The sequence below is a fragment of the Engystomops pustulosus genome, chromosome 2, assembly GCF_040894005.1.
Source record: "Engystomops pustulosus chromosome 2, aEngPut4.maternal, whole genome shotgun sequence".
NCBI lineage: Eukaryota > Metazoa > Chordata > Amphibia > Anura > Leptodactylidae > Engystomops > Engystomops pustulosus.
The window spans coordinates 136,719,253-136,741,844 of NC_092412.1; the positions used below are offsets into that span (position 1 = coordinate 136,719,253).

The 22,592-nt window shown below is 38.8% G+C and overlaps 1 protein-coding gene across 1 annotated transcript in view; it reads right to left on the reverse strand.

Annotated features, from left to right (window-relative positions):
* Positions 1–381: 381 nt before the first annotated feature.
* Positions 382–22,592, reverse strand: part of TINAGL1 (tubulointerstitial nephritis antigen like 1) — a 39,538-nt gene continuing 17,327 nt past the window's right edge. Inside the window, exons 4-12 of the mRNA XM_072136628.1 lie at positions 16,969–17,061; positions 15,188–15,302; positions 12,126–12,246; positions 9,404–9,554; positions 8,922–9,105; positions 8,552–8,597; positions 6,547–6,670; positions 2,547–2,592; positions 382–1,709 (exon numbers count right to left, since the gene is read on the reverse strand). Coding sequence (XP_071992729.1) covers positions 1,566–1,709; positions 2,547–2,592; positions 6,547–6,670; positions 8,552–8,597; positions 8,922–9,105; positions 9,404–9,554; positions 12,126–12,246; positions 15,188–15,302; positions 16,969–17,061 — 1,024 coding nt within the window. The 3' untranslated portion in view covers positions 382–1,565. The remainder of the gene's footprint in view (positions 1,710–2,546; positions 2,593–6,546; positions 6,671–8,551; positions 8,598–8,921; positions 9,106–9,403; positions 9,555–12,125; positions 12,247–15,187; positions 15,303–16,968; positions 17,062–22,592) is intronic.

Genomic DNA, 22,592 nt, shown 5'->3' on the forward strand with positions numbered 1-22,592 from the left:
CAGTGTGGATAGTGATGCAGAAAAGATAGCAAGGATGGGCTGTGGGCTGGTACAAAGGTGGCATGTGACCTTTGGGGCTTTCTATCACTAAACACAGAGGTTACTCATCAAAGTGGCCAATTGTTTATAAAGCAAATATTTCACAGACCAGTGCTCAGTACGTGCACACAGAAACACTTGTATGTGCTGTATCACTGTACAACTAATATCTGTACAAATCCATTGCTTCTCCAGGAATCACACACTGCCAATTCTGGGGGAATGTTCCATCCACTATCAGGGGCTAAAAAAAAGTACTAGCAAATATGTATGTACTTAGTAATAGGACACATAATTATGTTCTGTTACAATGTGGGACCCAAAAATTGACAGCAGCACCGGTTATATAAATAGAAGTTTTATTTTTAAGGAAAAAATATTATTTAAAGGAAAAGCACAATTTTTCATGTATGGTGGAAAATAGAAATATTTTATTCAAACTGGAATGTCAAAAATGTCACAAATTCATATATCAGTGCTTGATACATAATGCATATCCAATTGTATGGGGAAAGCTTTAACAATAGAAACAATCTTCATATATAAACAATTCAATAAATAGTTTAATACATTTCACATTTCATGTTTTATATATTACCATTATTATTATTATTTTTTTTTTTATAAAAGTGAACCTATTAATTGACAAAAATAGTATTTGGAGTTAATTGAATGGCAGAAAAGCAGTTTGAGGCAAAAATTATACTGGTAACAAGGCAAAGGTGATAAAAGCAGCTGATGTCTTTCAGATGTAGGTGTATATAGAGAAGATCAGCACAGGCTTTATGTTACTCAGCTTTATCAAATAAAATGAACTGTTTTGGTCCTAGGTGGAACTGACTTGTTTAATAGTTTCAATCCTCCCGCAGTTTTTGGCCCCGGCGGGGAATGTCTGTCTATGACAGGTTCACAGGCCTTCGTGCCCCTGGTATATAGCCCTAAACAATACGCCTTTGATCCCTGTAGAGATTATAGGATTATGTGCACTGTTATCCCCTCTAAAGCCACAGGCTGTGAATCTCCCCTGTGTCAGCACCACTGGGTCAGTTTAATATAACTAAGGTCCTTTACATATCCTGCCCTTATCCTCAGTTGTGGCAATGCTCTCATAGTGGCAATGTATTCATAGAAAAAATAGAAAATTATTGTGGTGACATCAGATATTATACAAAATGGAAGATGCCTCTCAAGTGATATACCTCAGGTGTATAAGGGATGTGTTTGATGCGACCTAAAGGGTGGAAAGTATTAGTGACTAATTAAAAAAACCAATAGTGTTAGATATTCCACTATTACTGGTATATTTACTGTCCTTGCCTTGTGATTACTGTGGGTAAATCTGCTGTAACATGTCCTGGTATTGAATCTCTCACATCAAGCTAATAATATACCCCCCCCCCCTTTCTTTATTGAGTGCACATCAATCCACCTAGGACATCCACTTATAGGCTGGAGGTAAAGAGTTAGATATGTCCCACTGTTTGCTTGTTAGAACTTCACAAAGTCCTGAAATGTTGCCAGTTGCTTTATTTCTTGTGTGAAACATCTTCCATGCTGACTCTACCCCACACTCCAACTACAAACGTTTCAATTTCACACTCATTTTCACCACGAGCGATACGGAAATATCCATTCTCTCCCCAGTCCTTGCCCCAGGAATTAGCCGCCAACTAAGGAGGAAAAAGGGGCACAGGTAAGAACATACACTACACAGGATAATGGCAAGGCAGTGCTATGTGTAAACATCATATTCCTTTACAAAAACTCTGTCACATATTATTTCATATTATATAACAGATAGATTATATATATATATATATATATATATATATATATATATATAAAATCTATTATATATATAATCTAATATTCAATGTACAATAATTATGGCTCACTATATTTAAAAGATATTACATATACATACATATAACATATACACTAGCTGAATCTACTATGCAGTGATAGTAATATTTAAGATGACCATTGCTTGTCCATAATTTCGGTGAATGACTACAGTGCCAGGGATTGGATCTGATGCATCATAGTTATATATGATATAATATGGATGACTGATGCAATGAAGATCGCTATAATGCTTGGAGTCCAGCCCCCGACACTTTGATTCGTAAGTGCAACCATTAGAGGCCCATGATTCATGGACCAAACCCGTTCAGCAGTTTAAGTGCTGAATATGTAACATACATATTTTTAATCTAGGAGACTACATTAATTGGGTTTGCCCCACCACAGTCTTAGGATAGTGGATAAGTGTCAGTTCAGATTGCCAAGGATATGGGTGTAAAGATGTCACATCTGGCAATTATGTGACCACACCATCATGTGTTTCCTGACCCCTTAGAATTAGCCTGTGGATTATTTGTACAAACCTCCTATTTGTTTTATAGCTCAAGCATAGTCACTGGGCAAACTGTTTGTTTTTCTTCTAGTTTTTTATCTGACCTGACAACCTGAATAATAACTAAATAAATTGCTGTGACTTATATTACCCAGTATTTCTGCACATTTCCACTTGGCGCAATATCTTCTCCCCACCTATTGAAGAAAAAACAACATAAAAAGTAAAATACATTTCCTTTCAATTTTCTTGGCCAAATTTACATACAGAAATACATACTGGATCTGCACTTACCAATGGTTAGAGAAGTTAAAAGTAGTCTATTTTATCAAAGGGATTAAAATTGATCAATCTGGCACAAAGAATGTATAGTGCATTAGTGAATCTGTAAATACACTACATACAAGGTAGTATGTGCCAGAATTGTATGATAAAATTTTGGCATATAATGTAAGAATTTAAATGATATTTCATTTCAAAAAGGTAAGAAAAACTAGATATACATTAAAAGAAATCTAAATCAAGCATTTTAAACCAGGGACACTTACTCATAGATCCAGGCACTGTGGTTATCCTTCCAACAAAAAGCAAATTTTAAAATATGCTATTGAGCCTGGCAGTTTCCGTTGCAGTGTTACCAGAGCCCCTCTGACCTGCAACTTCATAGACTGTTACACCGCCCCCCTGCTTTCGCAGCACTGCTGACTTCCCCGACTTCAGAGGAAGTTTCAGCACACTGGGAGGGGGTAAGTTCTCCTTGCACACTGTAATAGCCTGTGAATCTGCAGCCCTCCAAAGCTCATTAGCATAACGTTGATTTTTGACGGAAGGAGGCCATGGATAACAAATAAAAGAAAAAGATTACCATAGTCACAGTGTCTGGATCCCTGGTTTATCATACTTGTTTTGGTGGTAGATTTCCTTTAAGGCACAGAGAAGTCATGCTGGTGCAATATGAAGACTTTTAAGGGACACTGAGTGTTCCTAGAGTTATATGAAACTGAATTTACAGTACATGTACCACCATCTGGCCACAATTCTAGCATTCGTAATGGAAAAAGAGAAAAATGCTTAACACTGTAATTACATGACTCCCAGGGGTCATGCTGCGATGTAACCCCCTGGCGATTCATCATCACGTATCTTCTAAAAGTAGCTCATATATTACTCCTGCGACCGATCCCAGTGTGAGTCTTCTACACCTCTATGACATGGTCCCTTACAGGTCATGTGAATAGACTATTCAAAATTATTTCTTTGTGTAATGCTGTAACTTCCAGAATATATAAGGACATCATCATTATAACAGATTGTGGGCCTAAATCCTCACAACAGATTCCCTTCATATAGCTAGTTAGTGGATTAATTGCTATTAATTAATGACTATTCTAATGGCTCCCATTGGTTCTTATACATACTGTTAATAAATAACAGGTTCCTAATAGACAATATCATAATGTTTGTGTCAAGCTAGTAGAACACTGCTGCCATAGTAACATGCACAGCGTGAGATATGATCAAGATCTGGGCCAGAGGTAAGATTAGAGAACGGCATGGCTGCAGCATTCCTGACTCTGAGCAATCAGTGCTGTGGAATGTAATAGCAAGGTCAATGCAGATCCTTTGATACTTCTGCCATTCAGCTCATATAATGATATCGCCCCAGCTCAGACATACAAACATTTCCCCCTACAAGTCTCATCCTGTTCACTCTACTGCTCCATCACTTCTTTCCATATTAATTGTGTTGCTTACCCTACCTGCCCTATAGTATCACTATAGTTGTTGGCCAGACATCACAATCTTGGCACCAGCATAAAAAGTGTAGTACAGGATGTGTTGGAGTCTCCTATGGGTGGAGATAAGTACTCAGGACAAGGCACTGCATGTCCCCTGGTCCCCTCAGGAGATTCTTTAATTTTTCCTGCCTCTCCCTTCCTCTAAATTCAGGGACACCAGGATCACTAGAATATGTATCCTTCTGCAATCTTATCTTTTACTTCTTTTGTTATTTTTCCTATAATTTCAACAAATCATTTTTTTTATTATGTAATTAGACACATTGGGGTATGTGAATAAAACATCTGTAAATAAAAAATCTCTGTGATGTTTTTCAGCAAGTTCACAAAATAATAATAATTCCTTTATTTATATAGTGCACACAGATTACGCAGCGCTGCACAGAGCTTGCCAGATCACTCCCTGTCCCCATGGGGCTCACAATCTACTTTTTTGGAGTGTGGGAGGAAACCGGGGGACCCAGAGGAAACACACACAAACATGGATACCATACACCTTACTAGTTCTAGTCATTGCTGCAGGTTACTGGATTTTGAGGTATGCTAAATCACCTGGAATACTTGGTTCTGTATGTCTTGAAAACATTTTATAAGCACTCTATGTTTGGCTCTATGCAATTCTTATATAACATTGGCTCTTTTTGTGCCAATCATGTCTTGGTTATCTGAAGTAAGTACCTGTCCCCTGATTCTATGGAATGTTAGATCTAAATGTTGGCAAGTTGGTTTTCTTGGAATAGCAATTTCTTTTATATATGGGAGGTGGCAGGGGTTGGCTTTAAAATTTTTTAAAAAACTCTTATATTCACCTCTGTCTGTGCTCTCATTCTCCCACAGCACCCACCTGTCACTGCCCGCTTCTGTTTGTATACAGAGGCTAGTGGTGATGCACTCCTACAGCCGTGTGACTCCTACAGTATCAGTGCAGTACAGGCACACAGCTGTAGACGTGCCTCACCGCTGGCCTCTTTATACAAACATAAGCCGGCAGCAAATGGTGGCGCAGCAGTGGAGTGAGAGTACAGACAAAGGTGAGTATAACAGGTCTTTAAAGCCCCCAATATATAAAAATATTAGTATTCCTGGACAACCCTTTGAGTTATAAGCCCTACAGAGCCTATTAAGAGCGCAGGGGTAACTGCAGCTGGGTACATTTTTTGTGGGACCTAAATATTCTTTTGGATGCCCTAAACTTAAGAATTTAGACAAGACTTTTATTACATTTGTTACAAAACAATTTTAGGTTTAGAATAAAATGAGAATATGTTGTATTCTGTTATATATCAAAAATAAAAAAGGAATTTATCTTCTAGTCCCCAGTTACAAGCTAGTTCCATAAATATACCATGGATGGTTGTGTTGCACATCCTATTAAATTGTGTTGTGTATTCAGTGGGGACACTAAGCAAGCAAGATTGTAGCCAAGTTTATTTTCCTATTTCCCATCTTTCCAAATTCTTGACACATTTCATCATCAAGGCTGTGCAGACTCTACTTCTGTCTAAATGTAATTATTCTTCTTTCATACAAACAAGGAATTCCTCTTTTATTTTAAGGGTAGACATTTATCTCATTTAGAGTCCTGATTTATGAAAGGTTAAGCTTCCTGGGGTCACATCCCTTTTTTATAAATGTACTTTTTAAGGAAATCTGCCATCAAAATTAAGCATGATAAACCAGGGACACTTAGATATGAGCACAGTGACCGAGGCAATCTTTGTATGTTTCTTATCCATGGTTTCCTTTCTTCTAAGATCAACTTTTAAAGGGCTATGGGGGTGTTAAAGCAGCCCCTCCTGTAGATTCACAGGCTATTACAGTGTGCATTTTCCTCCTGCCACTGTGTGCTGAAACTTCCTCTGCTTCTCTGAGATTACATCTGGCAGAGGGAGGAGGAACTGCTAAGGGAGCAGAGGCGAGGACACTTTAACAGTCTGTGAAGCACGAAGGAGCTCTGATAACACAACCCAAGAACCCTTCTGTCATAATTTTAAAAGTTGACTTTAGAAGGAAAGAAACCATGGATAAAACTCTCAAGAACATTACAACAGTCACAGCACAAGGATCTATAAGTAAGTGTCCCTGGTTTAACATGCATTGTTTTGATTGTAGATTTCCTTTAAACTCAACTCAAAATTCGCTACAACTGGATGGAAGAATATAAGACAGCTAGGTATTAAATTGCACCTATCACCACAGATACTATGCAAATAGGACATTTGGGAAATAGCCAATGGGTTATACATTTGTTCTTATTTCATTCTTCTAATCAATTATTTCTAATCAATGGCTAAAATTCTCTAAAATGTCATATAAAAATCCTCCTTCATTTTTTTAAGATTCTTTACTCACCCAATAACTCTAACTGAATGTGTGCCATGGCGACGATATTGCTCATGTTCTCCAGCCATCACTGGTGTGTGCCTATAAATCCCACTCTTGTACAAAAAGAAGTCTTCATGCACTTCCATGATGGCTATAGAAACACAAAACAAAAAACAAGGAAATTAAAGAGGTGCACAGTGTAATGATCACATACAAACAAAGGGAATTGTCTTGATGATTGTGGTCTATAAACTGTCACTAACCTATTATGCCGGACAGTGACAGGATCACAATGATGTTCTTCTACATACTGGGATTTTGCATTACACAGAAATAGACCTCTAAATGCTCTATTCCAATGACCTGTCATGTCAAGATGTTCCTCACAGGCATAATCATAATGCTGCAGGCCAAGCACATCATCACAAATCTGGATGGATGTGCTTTCCAATGGGACATTAATCAAGCCAAGAGTATTCAGACTCCTCTCTGTGACTCATTTGGTCATTTGAAAACAGTGTACAAGTTATCTCATTCAATATTGTCTCATCATTGTCCTCCCGGCACTGTCCTGCTTGTGGGCCTAAAGCCTCATGACATGTTCCCTTTGAAAAGGAACTCTGGTGACTTTTCCCATTCGTTACATTCTTAGTTCCTTGGTTGAACTTGATGGACATGTGTCTTTTTTCAACCACACAAACTATGATTGTTCCCTAGGATACTGTATACAGTTCAGGGAGTATAAACCTAGTTTGTTATAAATTTATATCTAAATTTCCTTGTCACATAAACCATATAATCTCATTGTGACCTGATAAAAATGACATGGATTTGTGTATCTGACAAGAGATCTAGTTAACACTTCCTGCTGATGTACTTCATCACACAGATTCCTGACAGATGTAAACAAAGAGGACACTCGGTCTCCATCCGTAAAAGGTATTTGCAAATCTAAACCACTCCAACTTCTCTGATGACACTGATTGTATGTGGCCAACATCTGTAATGTATAAGAATATGAGAAGTTGTTATGAGGAGTTATGAGGAATATGAGGAGTTCTGTGACCATATAAAGGCACTAGGCTTTGTACTTTTATACACAGCATGGATCTCTGAGGTAAGATTTCTCACATTTTTCATAAACCACTATAGATTAATGACAAGATTATTCTGTTTACTATACTTGAGTTCTTTTTAATATACTCTTCATTTATATCCACTGTTCACTTGTGAAATACATGGTTTCCCAGTCAATGTAGTCCAAGGTGCAGTCATTATGCCACATATATAAGGTGGGCATCCAGGGTATGAGCCGCCCGTCAAGAGTGTGGAGCTATGTGGTAAAGGGGTGGAGAAACACGAGTGAACGGGTGTATTTCCCTGGTTGCTGGTACTTTGACCTGACTGTGTGTATTATTCCTGTACTCTGACCTGACTCTGTGTATTATACCTGTACTCTGCCATCACTATGGGGCACATTTACTTACCCAGTCCCTCGGAGTTCCCAAAAGTGCATTGTTTGACGACAATGCACTGTGTCGCGATTCACTAAGATCGTTCGCCCGAAATCCTGCATGTGTCGCTTCCCCACTCAGCTTCACCGGAGTACACCTTCTTCTTCCCGATGCATGTAAGTGCAGTGGATGCGACACAATTTGAATGTTAACTCCTGCGCTGAGCCTGAATCAGTCAGATCATCCAATGGCCCACCCCCCCATTTCTGTCGCATGAAAGCAGACACCACTGCGCCAAAATCCGATCGCTTGCGACACAATCCCCTTCTAAATACCTGTCCTAGCGGCGCAAATCCCAAAAATGTTGGGAAGTCCAACGGAAATGTGATCCACGGACCCTTAGTAAATAAGCCACTATGTGTATTATCTCTGCTTTGTAGAAAATTATGGTAAAGGCCCACACCAGTTTGCACCCATGAGCCTCCACCACCCTTAAGGCCCTGATTACAATGCACATAATGAAACTAAGTGGACTTCTATAACACTACTGAGTAAAACTGATCCATTCCACTACCTACCTTGCACTGGACCATTGTCAAATATTTCTTTCATTATTTCCTTTTCCTGCCAAAAAAAGTCAATGAGTAAATGATTGCACAATATTGTTTTATGTAGACAGCTTGTTTTATGTACACAGGCTTTACCATCCTATACACTCATGTTGCCACTGTACAATGACAAGGGCATGTGATCGGTCTGAGTGTTCCTGGCCCAATAATCTCATAGTGTAAAAGCTTCTTTTCATTGTCAATAATGATGCATCGGTTATCAATGTGATAAAACAATGTTGAATTCTATAAGTGATGTGTGTTGAATGACCTACATACAAAATGTTGCCAAGATGTTTATACCTTGAAAGAGAATTATCCAAAAGCAAAGTAAACTTACACTGGATGACAAGCGGTAAGCAGGTGTGGACTGGTAGATCTCATTGGAGGAGGCATATGGGTTAGGGCAGTTGTTTGTGGCTTGTCTTTTCCCTCGCCCTGTGGAGCGGCTATGCATCATGCAGGGGGCAGAAGGTCCATTAGTATTCTGACCCACAAAAGGATAACAGTCCTCAGTTACAATCCTAAAGATAAACAACAACATCACATAATCAGATGATAAAAACTGTAGAAAACATTGTTATTATTTACAATTATTATTCTCTTAGACATGTCTTCTGAGTTTCTTTACAAAAGCTTACAATAAATAAATAATAAATAAAGCACTTACGAATTATTTAAAAATGGACTGGAAAAACTATGTCCATAAACTATAAAATAAGTTATCAGTTTCTCATATGAAATATAAAAATAAGGGAACAGGCAGAACAATCCAAACCAAAATTCACATCCAAATAATTGTTAACTAGTTGGTTTACATACCCTCTCCTCCTTAGATACCACCATGCCCCATCCACACGTCCTCCTCGACATCCATGCTGATTTTTTGTGTCACATGAAAGTAGATTCTGAGGGGAAAGTGCAGGTGTCATGTGACCCATAGATTGGATGGAGAGTCTATCAGAAGCAACAGCTGTGAAGAAAGAGATATTAAGCAATGTGTGATTTTATGTGAACTAAAATCTATATTCTACTTCTGTGCAATATCTAATATTAGTTATATACACTACTCAAAAAAATAAAGGGAACACTTAAACAATACAATGTAACTCCAAGTAAGTCAAACTTCTGTGAAATCAAACTGTCCACTTAAAAAGAAACACTGACTGACTGTCAATTGCACAAGCAATTAGCAAGACACACTCAATAAAGGAGTGGTTCTGCAGGTAGGGACCACAGACCACTTTTCAGTGCTTTCTGACCGATTTTTTGGTCAATTTTGAATGTTGGTGGTGTTTTCATACTCATGGAAACAAAAGACAGACTCTACAACCCACACAAATGGCTCAGTTTGAGCAGCTCAACTAGGATGGCACATGAATGGGAGGTGTGGCAAGAAAGTTTGCTGTAGTTGTTTGTTAGTGTCCAGAGGCGAGAGCCACTACCAGGAGACACGCCAGTACACCAGGAGATGTGGAGGGGACCGTAGGAGGGAATAACCCAGCAGCAGGACCGCTACCTCTGCCTTTGTGCAAGGGGGAACAGGAAGAGCACTGCCAGAGCACTGTATAAATGACCTCCAGCAGGCCACAAATATGCATGTGCCTGCACAAATGGTTAGAAACTGACTTCCTGAGGATTTTATCAGGGCCAGACGTCCCTAGATGGGGTTTTGCTCACAGCCCAACACTGTGCAGAATGCTTGGCACTTGCCAGAGAACACCAGGACTGGTAAATTCGCCACTGGCACCCTGTGCTCTTCACAGATGATGAGGAAAAGATGAGCTTTACCGGGGCGCACAAGTAACAACCCAAAGAGGCAGAGAATTGTGTCGAAAAATAGGCGATTTTATTGGTAAAATCAACTGGTATTAAAATCAATACTTACATAAATAAATAAACGAATAGATTTTAAAAAGTCCTATTAACGCGTTTCGGGTTATACACCTGTGTATAACCCGAAACGCGTTAATAGGACTTTTTAAAATCTATTCGTTTATTTATTTATGTAAGTATTGATTTTAATACCAGTTGATTTTACCAATAAAATCGCCTATTTTTCGACACAATTCTCTGCCTCTTTGGGTTGTTACTTGTGCGCCCCGGTAAAGCTCATCTTTTCCTCTGTATTTGTACCTACTTTACCGGCACCGTTTCGGTGACCGGTAGTTTTGAGCTTTGGGAGCTGCCTTCTAAACACCCTAGAGACTAGTGTCTTGCTGCTCTTCTACATTGGACTACTATCGCAGTCCTACTCCTGAACCCTGGACCTACACCATCTGCTATCTACATTAGACCCCTGTGTGGGCTCCTATGTGCATCAAAACCAAGTGGCAATAAGGTGAGCATATCATCTATCAAATACTCCTTTCAGACTGGTCCAAACGTTATCATCCGAGGCGCCGTCCCCTACGTGCCTTTTTTCCTGTCTTTTCTTCTCTTCACAGATGAAAACAGGTTCACACTGAGCACATATGGCAGATGTGACGTGAGTCTGGAGATGCTGTGGAGAGTGATCTGCTGCCAGTAACATCCTTCACCATGACCAGTTTGGCAGTGGGTCAGCAATGGTGTGGGGTGGCATTTCTTTGGTGGGCCACTCAGCCCTTCATGTCGCTAGAGGTAGCCTGACCTCCATTAGGTACCAAGATGGGATCCTCAGATCCCTTGTGAGACCATATGCTGATGCGGTTGGCCATGCGTTCCTCCTTATGCAGGACAACGCTAGACCTCATGTGGCTGGAGTTTGTCAGCACTTCCTGCAAGATGAAGGCATTGGAGCTACGGACTGGTGCACTAGTTCCCCAGACCTGAATCTGGGACATCATGTCTTGCTCCATTCACAAATGTCACGTTGCACCTCAGACTGTCCAGGAGTTGGCTGATGCTTTAGTCCATGTCTGGGAGGAGATCCCTCAGGAGACCATCCCGACCTCATTAAGAGCATACTGAGGCATTGTAGGGAGGTCATGCAGGCAGGTGTAAGCCACAAACAATACAGAGCCTGATTTTGACTTGTTTTAAGGACATTAGAGCAAAGTTGGATCAGCTAGTAGTGTATTTCTCCACTTTAATTTTGTGGGTAACTTCAAATTCAGGTTTCCGTTGGTTAATACATTTTAATTCCATTGATAATTTTTTGGTGATTTTGTTGTCAGCATATTCAATGCAAATATTTTTTGATGTTTTATTTGAGTGTTCCCTTTATTTTTTTGAACAGTGTATTAATATACTTTCTAGAATATTGATCGTTTCTGAAAAAATCGAGGTTCTACCAGGGTAAGTAATAGTCTTACTTACCAAGAAAAAGAACCATTGTAACAATGTTACATTGTTTTGAGATTTTTTAATGTTATGCAGTTCACATGTCTGTCTGGAGGGGTCACACTTTCCATTACTTTTTATTCTACTAGTTTTAATAAATAATATTCAAACAGTACCCCAAGATTATTACTACACACTACAAACAAAGTTAGGTTATGTCTACATGTAAAAAAAACTAATAGCAATGTCCTGGCTGAGCTGTGGTGTTTGAGTATCTTACCTGCTGTGGAGAAAGCCCAGGAGCCGGCACAGTTGCCTTGATCAAGTGGTTCATGGATCATTCCAGGCCACTTGTCAGCAGCATTGAAGTAGGTAGGCAGAGCATCATTGTTCATGTTCACCTGATTAATAGAGAATGCAGAAAGAAATAATAAATTATATGCTGGGAGCTGTTCTAAATCTTCTTTTGGCTTATCTTGCTGGTTCTAGATTTTCCACTGTACAGAATTCAGTGTGAAATCATAATGTGGAACGTTACATGAATGATACAATTATTTAATAAACCTACAATACTGGATGAGATCATTCAATCTAAGAATTTTCTACATGTTTCTAGATACTATGGAGCCCAAGATAGGGGTGTCTGAAATGACACCCTCTCACCCCCCCCCCCAGCGTCTGAAAGTTTTGTTTATAGGTAAACATAAAATAGGGAATGTTAAATTGTTTGCTCCCCATACCTGTGTAATTCAACCTGAGGAAAATGTTAAAATATCAATAGAATGGTTTCAATATATGTTTAGCATGTCATATCACATTAAGACACACATTTGCATTAGAAACTATCCAAACACATGTCCTTTGGCAAGATAGATGAACATCTAATATGATATTAAGACAATAAAATAGTACATATGTATAAATGTCTCAACACATAGTTTTGATAAATGTGTTCCATTATAAAGCAATGCTGGAAATAAAGAAAAACCTAAGATACCCTAAAATAATAGGGGAAAAATGTATTATATCATGAGAACAGCTAAGTTGATGGAACCCTAATATCTCTAAATATAACTGCCCCAATCTTTAATAAAATTTCAGCACTGACGTATATACTTGGAAACACACAAGGATTTCCTAAATAGGCAGACTGTTACAGGGTCTGGTCCTATGGGTCCTGTGTGACCTCATTTGTCGCTAGCAAGGAATTTTCCAGTCTCTTGTCCCAGGGCAGAATCTCCCTCTTCTTTCCTCTACAGGAATGGTAAATGAGGGGTGTTCACTCCACAGTAATAGGCAATGTTTCTTTTCATTCCCACTTGTTCAGAGTAGAGTGGGCTCCGGATTTCCTGAGTGGAAGCTCCTTGAAAAAGCTTCTCCTCTAGGGATCTGCCAAAAATCACATACTGAGCCAAATCTCAGGAAGAACTATAACTCTAGGAAGGAGAACTGGCACATTCCAGTAGCATGTCAACATTGTTTCTCTTAGTGACGAGATAGTAGTCTGACTGCAGTTATTACTGCCATGGTACAATGATGAGAACTATAGAACTAGCCAGGAGCATAGCTATGGAACAAACAGGGCTGGTTTTAGACAAAGTGGGGCCCTGGCCAAAATAAAACTATTTCATGAAGAGTCATATTCAGTAAAAGGGCTCCATTAGCCCTGTACAATAATAACACTTTGTAGTTACCCAGTATAGTATAGTAACTATATGTAATAAGGGACTGTAGGAAAATGTTATAGGAGATAGACAGATGATATGTAGACTGATGATAAAAGATACATATGAAAGATGATATAGATTTATAGATAGTTGATAAATTTATAGATGCATGTATATGAAGTAGATTATATATAAATAGCTAGATAGATGATTAAAGATAGATAGTTATAAGAGATACAATGGAAAGTCCAAGTGGAAAGTTCGCACAGTGGAAAAACAATTGTGGATGTGGCAACATTTTGGTGTGTAACCACCTGTTCCAACGTTCGAAAAAAGTGGTTACACACCGAAATGTTGCCACATCCACAATAAACTTCACCTTCTGTTCAAATTTGAATCTTGGAGTGCTGCCTGCAATTTCATTTTCCTAGATATGAGAGATAGAGACAGTAGAAGAGAGATAGAAGATTGATTGATAGATGGATAGATAGATAATACACAGAAGTTATATAGAAGGTATATAGATAAATAGACAAAATGATAGATAAATGGTTAGATAGACAGATATATAGATATCAACAAATTATAGGAGATCGATAACTAGACAGATTGATTATTGATATATAGACAGGAGATAGACAATAATCATCTTCACCCAGGCAATCAAGGAGTATTAAAGGAGCAATATATCCTCTGCCCACAAAGTCCAAATTTAGGACAGGGGGCCCTGGGCGAATGCCCAGTTTGCCGCCCCCTAACGCCGGCTCTAGGAACAAATAAATTCTCTCTTTTACTAACTTTTCTGTTTATTTGCTGACTTTACACTTAGTATATTAAAGTCCTTAACCCCATTGGTGACTGAATGTCCAGGTCAATTTTTGACATTCTGCTATTTGCTTCTTTAAGTGATGATATCTCTGGAAAAGCTTTACATATCATAACAATTTTTAATTTGTTTTTTTTTATGACATGTGAGACTTAAATTTGTAGGGTAGTTTTATAAATTAGGTATTTTTTTTCTTCATAAAATTTGCCAATAATTGACTACGAATGTGAAAAAATGAGGTATTTTGTCACTTTTCCAATTAAAGATTTTTTAAAAAGTAGTAACTTAATAACATATGTTATAAATATGTACAGCACTATTACATCCCCCTTTCCCAGGTTCAGCTACAGATGCAGAGGGTGGATGTACTTCTACAAAGTGAAAATCTCCTGCAGCTTCTTCTATATTCTACCTTCAGCTGGAGGGGGGCACTTCAGACACCTATATCTCCTGAACACTTGCACCTAGAAAATGATATATGATATATGGCCTGTGCATGGATGCTTAAAAGAACCAGAGATTCCCACTCTTAAATTTACAATTGGGGATAGAAAGCTATACATAAGAATCAATTTTTAGTACAACTTTGAGGGTGGATATCTCTGGTTCTCTTAAGCATCCAATCACAATTCATCATATCCATAATCCATCATTAAAGGGGATATTTTTCTGTTTAATTTAACACCTAGATTGTGTTTCTAGGTGCCAGGGTTTAGGAGATATAGCCATTTGAATTTGGCCACTGTCTTGATGTTTATAAACATCCTTTCTGCGCTGGGCATGTGTAAATAGGAGGTATATGGCTGTATGATAGCTGTGAAAGGTTATCATTTTAAATAATATACTTACATGCAGCTCATTCATATTCATAACAGAAGAAGGCGGTTTTACTGTTCCAAGTCGATACTGAATTCCTTCATCTAGTGTCATACCCCAAAACTGGCTGTAATTACCAGCTTTCCATCTAGGGAAAAAAACTGAAGATTTTAGGCTATTTATTCCTTTAAATGAACCTAAAGTTTATTTACCATTTTGCATTTATTGTTTATATCTACATACAGTTGGGATAAAAAGTATTTAGTCAGCCACCAACTGTTCAAGATCTCCCACTTAAAAAGATGAGAGAGGCCTGTTATTGACATCATAGGTAGACCTCAGTTATGAGAGAGAAAATGTGAAAACAATTATCAGAAAATCACATTGTGATTTTTAAAGAATTTATTTACAATTTATGGTGGAAAATAAGTATTTGGTCACCTACAAACAAGCAAGATTTCTGGCTCTCACAGACCTGTAACTCTTTCTTTAAGAGGCTCCTCTGTCCTCCACCCATTACCTGTAGTAATGGCTCCTGTTTAAACGTATTATCAGTATAAAAGACCTGTCCACAATCTCAAACAGTCACACTCCAACCTCCACTATGGTGAAGACCAAAGAGCTGACAAAGAACACCAGAACCAAAATTGTAGACCAGGCTGGGAAGACTAAATCTGCAATAGGCAAGCAGCCTGGTGTGAAGAAATCAACTGTGGGAGCAATAATTGAAAAATGTAAGACATACAAGACCACTGATAATCTCCCTTGATCAGGGGCTCCACACAAGATCTCACCCCGTGGGGTCATAATTACCACAAGAACGGTGAGCAAATATCCCAGAACCACACAGGGGGACTTAGTGAATGACCTGCAGGAAGATGGGACCAAAAGCTACTGTCAGTAACACACTACACTGCCAGGGACTCAGATCCTGCAGTGCCAGATGTGTCCCCCTGCTTAAGCCAGTATAAATCCGGGCCAATCTGAAGTATGATAGAGAGCATTAGTATGTTCCAGAAGAGTATTGAGAGAATATCATATGGTCACTAAGGTAGTACATAATGGCACTACATTGAGTCCCTCTGTACACATAAATGTAGCAGATTCTCTGCTTAGATTTGTGTGCAAAACTCTGCTAGAATTTTAAGTAGCTTCAATATCTGCATGTCGATTTTCTGCTTTGTGTCTGCAGCAGATTCCTTCTCTTTCAATTAGAAATATGAAATCTTATGTATATCCACTGCAAAACCTACAGGAAAATCCTTAGTGAATCTGCAGGTACTACATGTTGGGGATTTACAACTCCAATGCACAGGTCAGTATTTGTTGAATAAGCAAATAGTACATGGACAAAGACAATATTGTAAGTATGTAGGCTCCGTGTAGGCTCCACGGCCACTTCGCTCAACTGTTTATGCAGCCAACAGGCTGCTTCTGACATTTTGTTATCAATGTTGTAGGCAGTTTGGGTGGACATAGGTCCCCCAGGAACCAGGTTCCCCGGACGGCAGCCCATATGGCCTACATTATAATCCACTGTTGATGGGAACTGATGTGCGGTAAGCAGGACTGACTCTTCCTGTTACATTTTTTGTTTATTAGCTGCAGAGAAAAGTTGTGCGGGTGCTGAGTGTTAACCCCACCTATCTGATATTATGATCCTCTACTTAGGAGAAGTTATTAATTTATTTATCCCAATATTTTAAATTGATTCATGTTATGATATTAAAATGACTGAATTGATAGAATAAAAATACCCAATCAGCATATTTACAATACTGTTAGGTATTAAATACAATTAGTACTTGTCTTACCCATAGGATCCCCGATTGACAGCATCAATGATTCTTGGGTTTACTAGACAGGAGTTCTGCTCACAGTGCCAGTTACCATCAGAGGTGCATGTGCTGAGAAGATAAAGGATTAATTAGCAATCTGTATAGTAAATTGTAAACTTATGGAACATTCATATCAAGCTGGCATGTTGCAATCGGTAGCCCTTTCAGAATGCTTGATGGAGAGCAAAGACTCATGTTATAGGGACTTCATAGGAGAAAGTATAGGATAGGATAAAGCAGAAGCAGTGCAAACGTTAGAGAAATACATATATATCAAACTGTGGGTAAACATTGGCGGCCAAAAGTACTTGGAAACTTGTTTTAACAACCTCCACTGTTCTGAAAAGTATTTGAATTAGACATAGGACATAGCTCTGAGGATTCATGTTCTTTCAGCCCTATAAGTAATAGTGACATACTATTGGTAGGCTAGTGAAGTTTGGCTGTTGTTTTTGTTATGAGGGTAATAAATTTCATGGCACTGCACCCTTTTTGTAGTCTTCACATTGCTATGGGCATAGGGAGTGTAAAGGTGTCTATTATATTATAGCAGATTCATACTGTTGTGGATGGTCTGTGTATCATGAACCACATGTTGTCATGTTTAATTGGGCCCTTTCCTGGTTTTTCATTTCTGTTTTTCACTCCCCACCTTCAAAAATCTATAACTTTTTTTATTTTTACACGTAAAGAGCTGTGTGACAGCTTGTTTTCTATGTAACAAATTGCACTTTATAGTGATGGTATTGAATATTCCATGCCATGTACTGGGAAGCGGGAAAAAAATTCTAAATGCAGTGAAAATGGTGAAAAAACGCATTTGCGCCGTTTTCTTGTGGGCTTGGATATTACGGCTTTCACTGTGCGCCCCAAATGATATGTCTTCTTTATTCTCTCTTTAGTCACGGGGATACCAAATTTGTATAGGTTTTGTAATGTTTTCATACATTTACAAAAATTAAAACCTCCTGTATAATTTTTTTTTTTTTATTTTGCCATCTTCTGGCGCTAATAACTTGTTTACACTTTGTTGTACGGAGCTGTGGGTGGTGTCATTTTTTGCGACATTTGATAATATTTTCAAACTTTTTTTTTTTCATTTTTCAAAATGGCAAAAAAAGGGCCATTTTCGACTTTGGGCGCTATTTTCCGTTACGGGGTTAAACGCATTGAAAAACCGTTAATTTATTTTGATAGATTGGGCATTTTCGGACGCGTCGATACCTAATGTGTTTATGATTTTTACTGTTTATTTATATTTATGTCAGTTCTAGAAAAAGGGGGGCAATTTGGATTTTTAGGTTTTTTTATTATAATTTTTTTTTAAACTTTTTTTTATTTTTATTTTTACTATTTTTCAGATACCCTATGGTACTTTAACCCTAGGTTGGCTGATCGATCCTATCATATACTGCCTACTACAGTATGGCAGTATATGGGGATTTTCCTCCACATTCATTACCATGTGCTATCAGCACATTGTAATGAAGGGGTTAAAACGAAATAGCCTCGGGTCTTCGGAAGACCCGAGGCTACCATGGAGATGGATCTCCGCTCCCCGATGACGTCACGGGGAGCAACGATCCTAGGCAAGATGGCGGCCATCTTTTTGAGGCACAGCTGCCGGCAGCGATCGCTGTAATAACACCTGCGATCGGTGCTGCCACCGATCCTGGGTGTTACCGGTAAGTCTTTGCTGCAATATGCAGCAAAGACTTACCGGCTATGGAGAGGGCTCAGCCCGTGAGCCCTCTCCATGCAGCGGGACCGGACCACCGCCGTGAATACATGGCCGGCGGTCATGAACCAGTTAATGGACAGACTACACTCCCAGGGACAGAATTGCATGCATCTTATTGAACCCCTGCTGACCATCAGCACCAAACTCATTATAGTGTGGCTAGTCCAGCAGTGTGGTTGGTACATGAGACAGGATACTGCATGGTCCTTCCTCTATGATGTTTCACTTTTTTGCATATATACCTGTGGAATATGACAACATTCATTCTGCATTTATTTACTTACTACCTAAGCAATACACATATAGAATAACACTATGAACTTTGGATGTTTGTGCAGATAAAAGTGTGATGTTAATATGTTTTACAAAAATCACCAAAGTCTATCAATATAAATTTTTTTTAAAAAGTGATTATCATAATTAGAGACCTGCAATGACTGTAGCATAGAGAAAGATTATAAGTAAATTTTCTAAAGGTTACACCAGTCACCAATCAGGAGGAAGTGCACAGGCTTTTGCTTTGAATGACTTCAGTAAATCTGCGGTCGCTAGTCTCTCACACTGCTCTGGTGTTATTATAGTCCACTCTTCTTCCAGTCTTTTTCACATTTCTGTGACTGATGTGGGTTTCTTGGTCATATTTGTCATTAAGGAATTCCCAGAGGTTTACTATTAGGTTTAGATCAGGACTCTGGGCTGGCCATTTCGTTGTTCCAATATTTTCTGTTTCAAGGAGCGTCTTTACCGTTTGTGCTGTCTGAAAATTGGGTGCTGACTGAGTTAAGAACACAAGATACGATCCAAGTGCAGTAGGTATTGATACACACTTACATTCGCTCTGCAATGTAACTGTATGAGAGGTCCAACTCCTGCTGCAGAAAACATTCCCCAAACTATGACACTTCTTTCATCTCCTTTTACTGACTTCTTTACACACTTTGGTGGTCATTTATCACATCTCTGTTTGTTTTGGCTACATTTTGTCTTCTTTCCGTCTGCTACTTTGGTAATTTATCAATCTAATTTTTTCCTTGTGTTAAATATGCAACATCCCCCAACGGGGCCTAGCCTTTTCTTGGGGCCTGGAGGCTCAGAATACCGGAGGGCTGTCCTACAGCCTGGCAGGTCTCCAGCAGGTGGTGTGTGCAAGAAATATGGAGGGAGAGGCTGATGTACTGGTTCTCCCTGGGACAACCCCTGAGTGTCTGTAAGATAGGTTCCAGGGTAATAGGTGGGGAGCCCGTGGTGGTAGAGAGCCATATCCAGGGATCAGACGGAATCAACGTTGTGCAAATTAACTCACGGTTCTTTATTGAACAGGTGGCAGGCAATAGTCTAAACGGTCAACAGCAGATCTGGTACTGGAGTGGTCGTGGAGAGGGTCCTCAGGAATAGTGCACCAGCCTAGTAGTAGATGCAGGTTGGGAGAATTTGGAATCTCCTGACTCTGGTCCTGGGATTGGGTTCTGTGTCAGTACTGAAGGTGTACTGAACATTGTCTCTCGCTTCACTGAGAGTCCTGATGGTAAAGCATGTGCTCTCCAAGATATCTGGTGGTAAAGAGCAGGCTCCTGTAAAGGAGCATGAGGTCCAAGAGGCCTGTGCTCCCACTGCCCAGGGTTTTTATCCTCCTGGTCAGGTGGTAGCACCTCTCAAATCACACTTCAGTTTACGATACAGCCAACTCATTGGTCAGTAAAACCTATATAGATATACCTGTGATCGCACCAGCCCAAAGAATAAAGAGAAAGTGTCATTTGGAGCGCAAAATGAAAGCCATAAAACCAGATCCCACAAGAAAACGGCACAAATGTGTTTTTTTGGGAGTTTCACTGCACCACTAAAAGGTACAATTTGTCCCGCAGATAACGTGCCCATAAACATCTCTTTAAACCAAAAAATTAAAAAGTCCCTACCCTGTTCAGTGCTGATCTAGTGAACAATTCCAGCCACAGTGTTGAAACTATTACTCATGGAGATTCTCCACATTCTCCTGTCCTCTCTGGCATTTGTCTTTTGAGGTTGAACAGCCTTCTTGGGGGACTTGATTGAGTTTGTGTTGTTTTAAAGATCTAATATTATGGAAATCACAGAAGACCAACTTCTGTTGCTATGGCTGATAGGATCACCTCTTTGGCCTTGACCTGGACAACCTGCACCTGGAGGGTTTCATTGACTTTGGAATGGCACATCATTTTTGCGAAGTCAGTGCAAATTTGAAAGTTAGGCTGCAAGTTAAATAGGGTTTGTCAGATTTTTAAGTTAATTAGCACCAGGTGCCAGATTAACACCAATAACTTGCAGGTATCTAAGAGTGTTCTTTAATTTTGATCAGTGTTGTTTTACAATTACATAATTTACATTTTTATTCTGTGCTTTAGAAGATATACAATTTATGAAATGAACTTTAAATTCTGCTATTTTACTTATGTTTGAATATATTCCTATACACTACACAATAACGTTGATATTTTAAAAATTGCGTGTTGTTCTCTAATTTTGATCTCCAGTGTACTTTGTGTGTAGCGTTTGCATGCAGACAGTTGGCTGTGCAGCAGACAAACTCCAGGGTATAAGGATTATGAGTTGTTCTTCGCTATGCGTTTTAAGACTTCAACTTCCTATTAAGGCTACATACACAAGTCTAAGTTTAGCAGAAGCATGATCCTGGGAATCTCATCGTTTAAGCCCCACTGATTTTCCCAGTGATCTGCCCAGTGAATTAAATTACTTGTACAAGAATCTATTATCTCAGTCTGGTTGTTATTGCAACTCATATTTGATATGTCTGTTTAAAAAAAGTGGCAAAAACATAATTTCAAGTCTTATTTACAGTGACAGCAGATTACATTATTATAATAGTAATAATTATTATTATAAACTGTCATTTGTATATGCTTTATGTGTAGGGAATACTGACTCTGTGGACCACAGTAGGCAAATAAACTGTAAACTGCAAAGTAGTTGTAAGGAGTAGTGCAGATCTGCCCTTTTTCACTGTGTATAGATCATAGGTTGACTAAACTTTACTAAAGTTTCAAAATAAGTCAAGGTTTTCATTCTAGTACCAGTTAAGTTTTGAGCTACTGCATGGCGAGAATCTGCTGCACACAGCAATCCCGCTTTCCCTGTGGGAAGTGCTGGTAATGAGCTCACTTTGGATGGTGCTGTGTAGAGAGGATGTCAGGATCATTCTTTGTGAACGAGCTTTGTGCTGTGATTTCCCTATTGAATTTGGTTAAAAGGAAAGCTCCAATCATGACATTTCATACTGATAGAAAACCCAAAGACACAAAAATGTTCATCCATTAATATAACACATGTACAGTTTTTATTTAATAAGATTACACACAGTATTTTTTTACCTTTCTAGGGAGGAATGAAATCTAACCATTGGCTGTTAACATTAAAGAGATGAATGAAGTAAAATCTGTTATTTTTGATGTTGTAATTTTGAAGTGTAGTAGTAGTGCATGAAGTATTCAAAAAAATCTGTATTTTTTTTTTTCATTTTTAAACCGTAATGCATATTGTACAAAGATTTTTTTGTTACACTATGGGACTTGATGTAGTACACTCATATTTCATATGAGTCATATTTCTGTACTGTAGTGTATTCTAAGAGCCTAAGAGACCTTTACTAGACCTTTTTATGTGACAAACTCAGGGCCCATGGCAACCATCACAACACTTCAATCACACTTGGGAGAGGAGGGTTACAGCTAGCGACCAACAAGATGATATGGTCAGCATGTTTAATTTTTAGTCAGGATTAGAACAACCACAACAATGGGGCAGTTATTACATTTTTATGTCCCATGTTTCTGTAATGGTTTGCGGACTGAATTTATCATGGCTA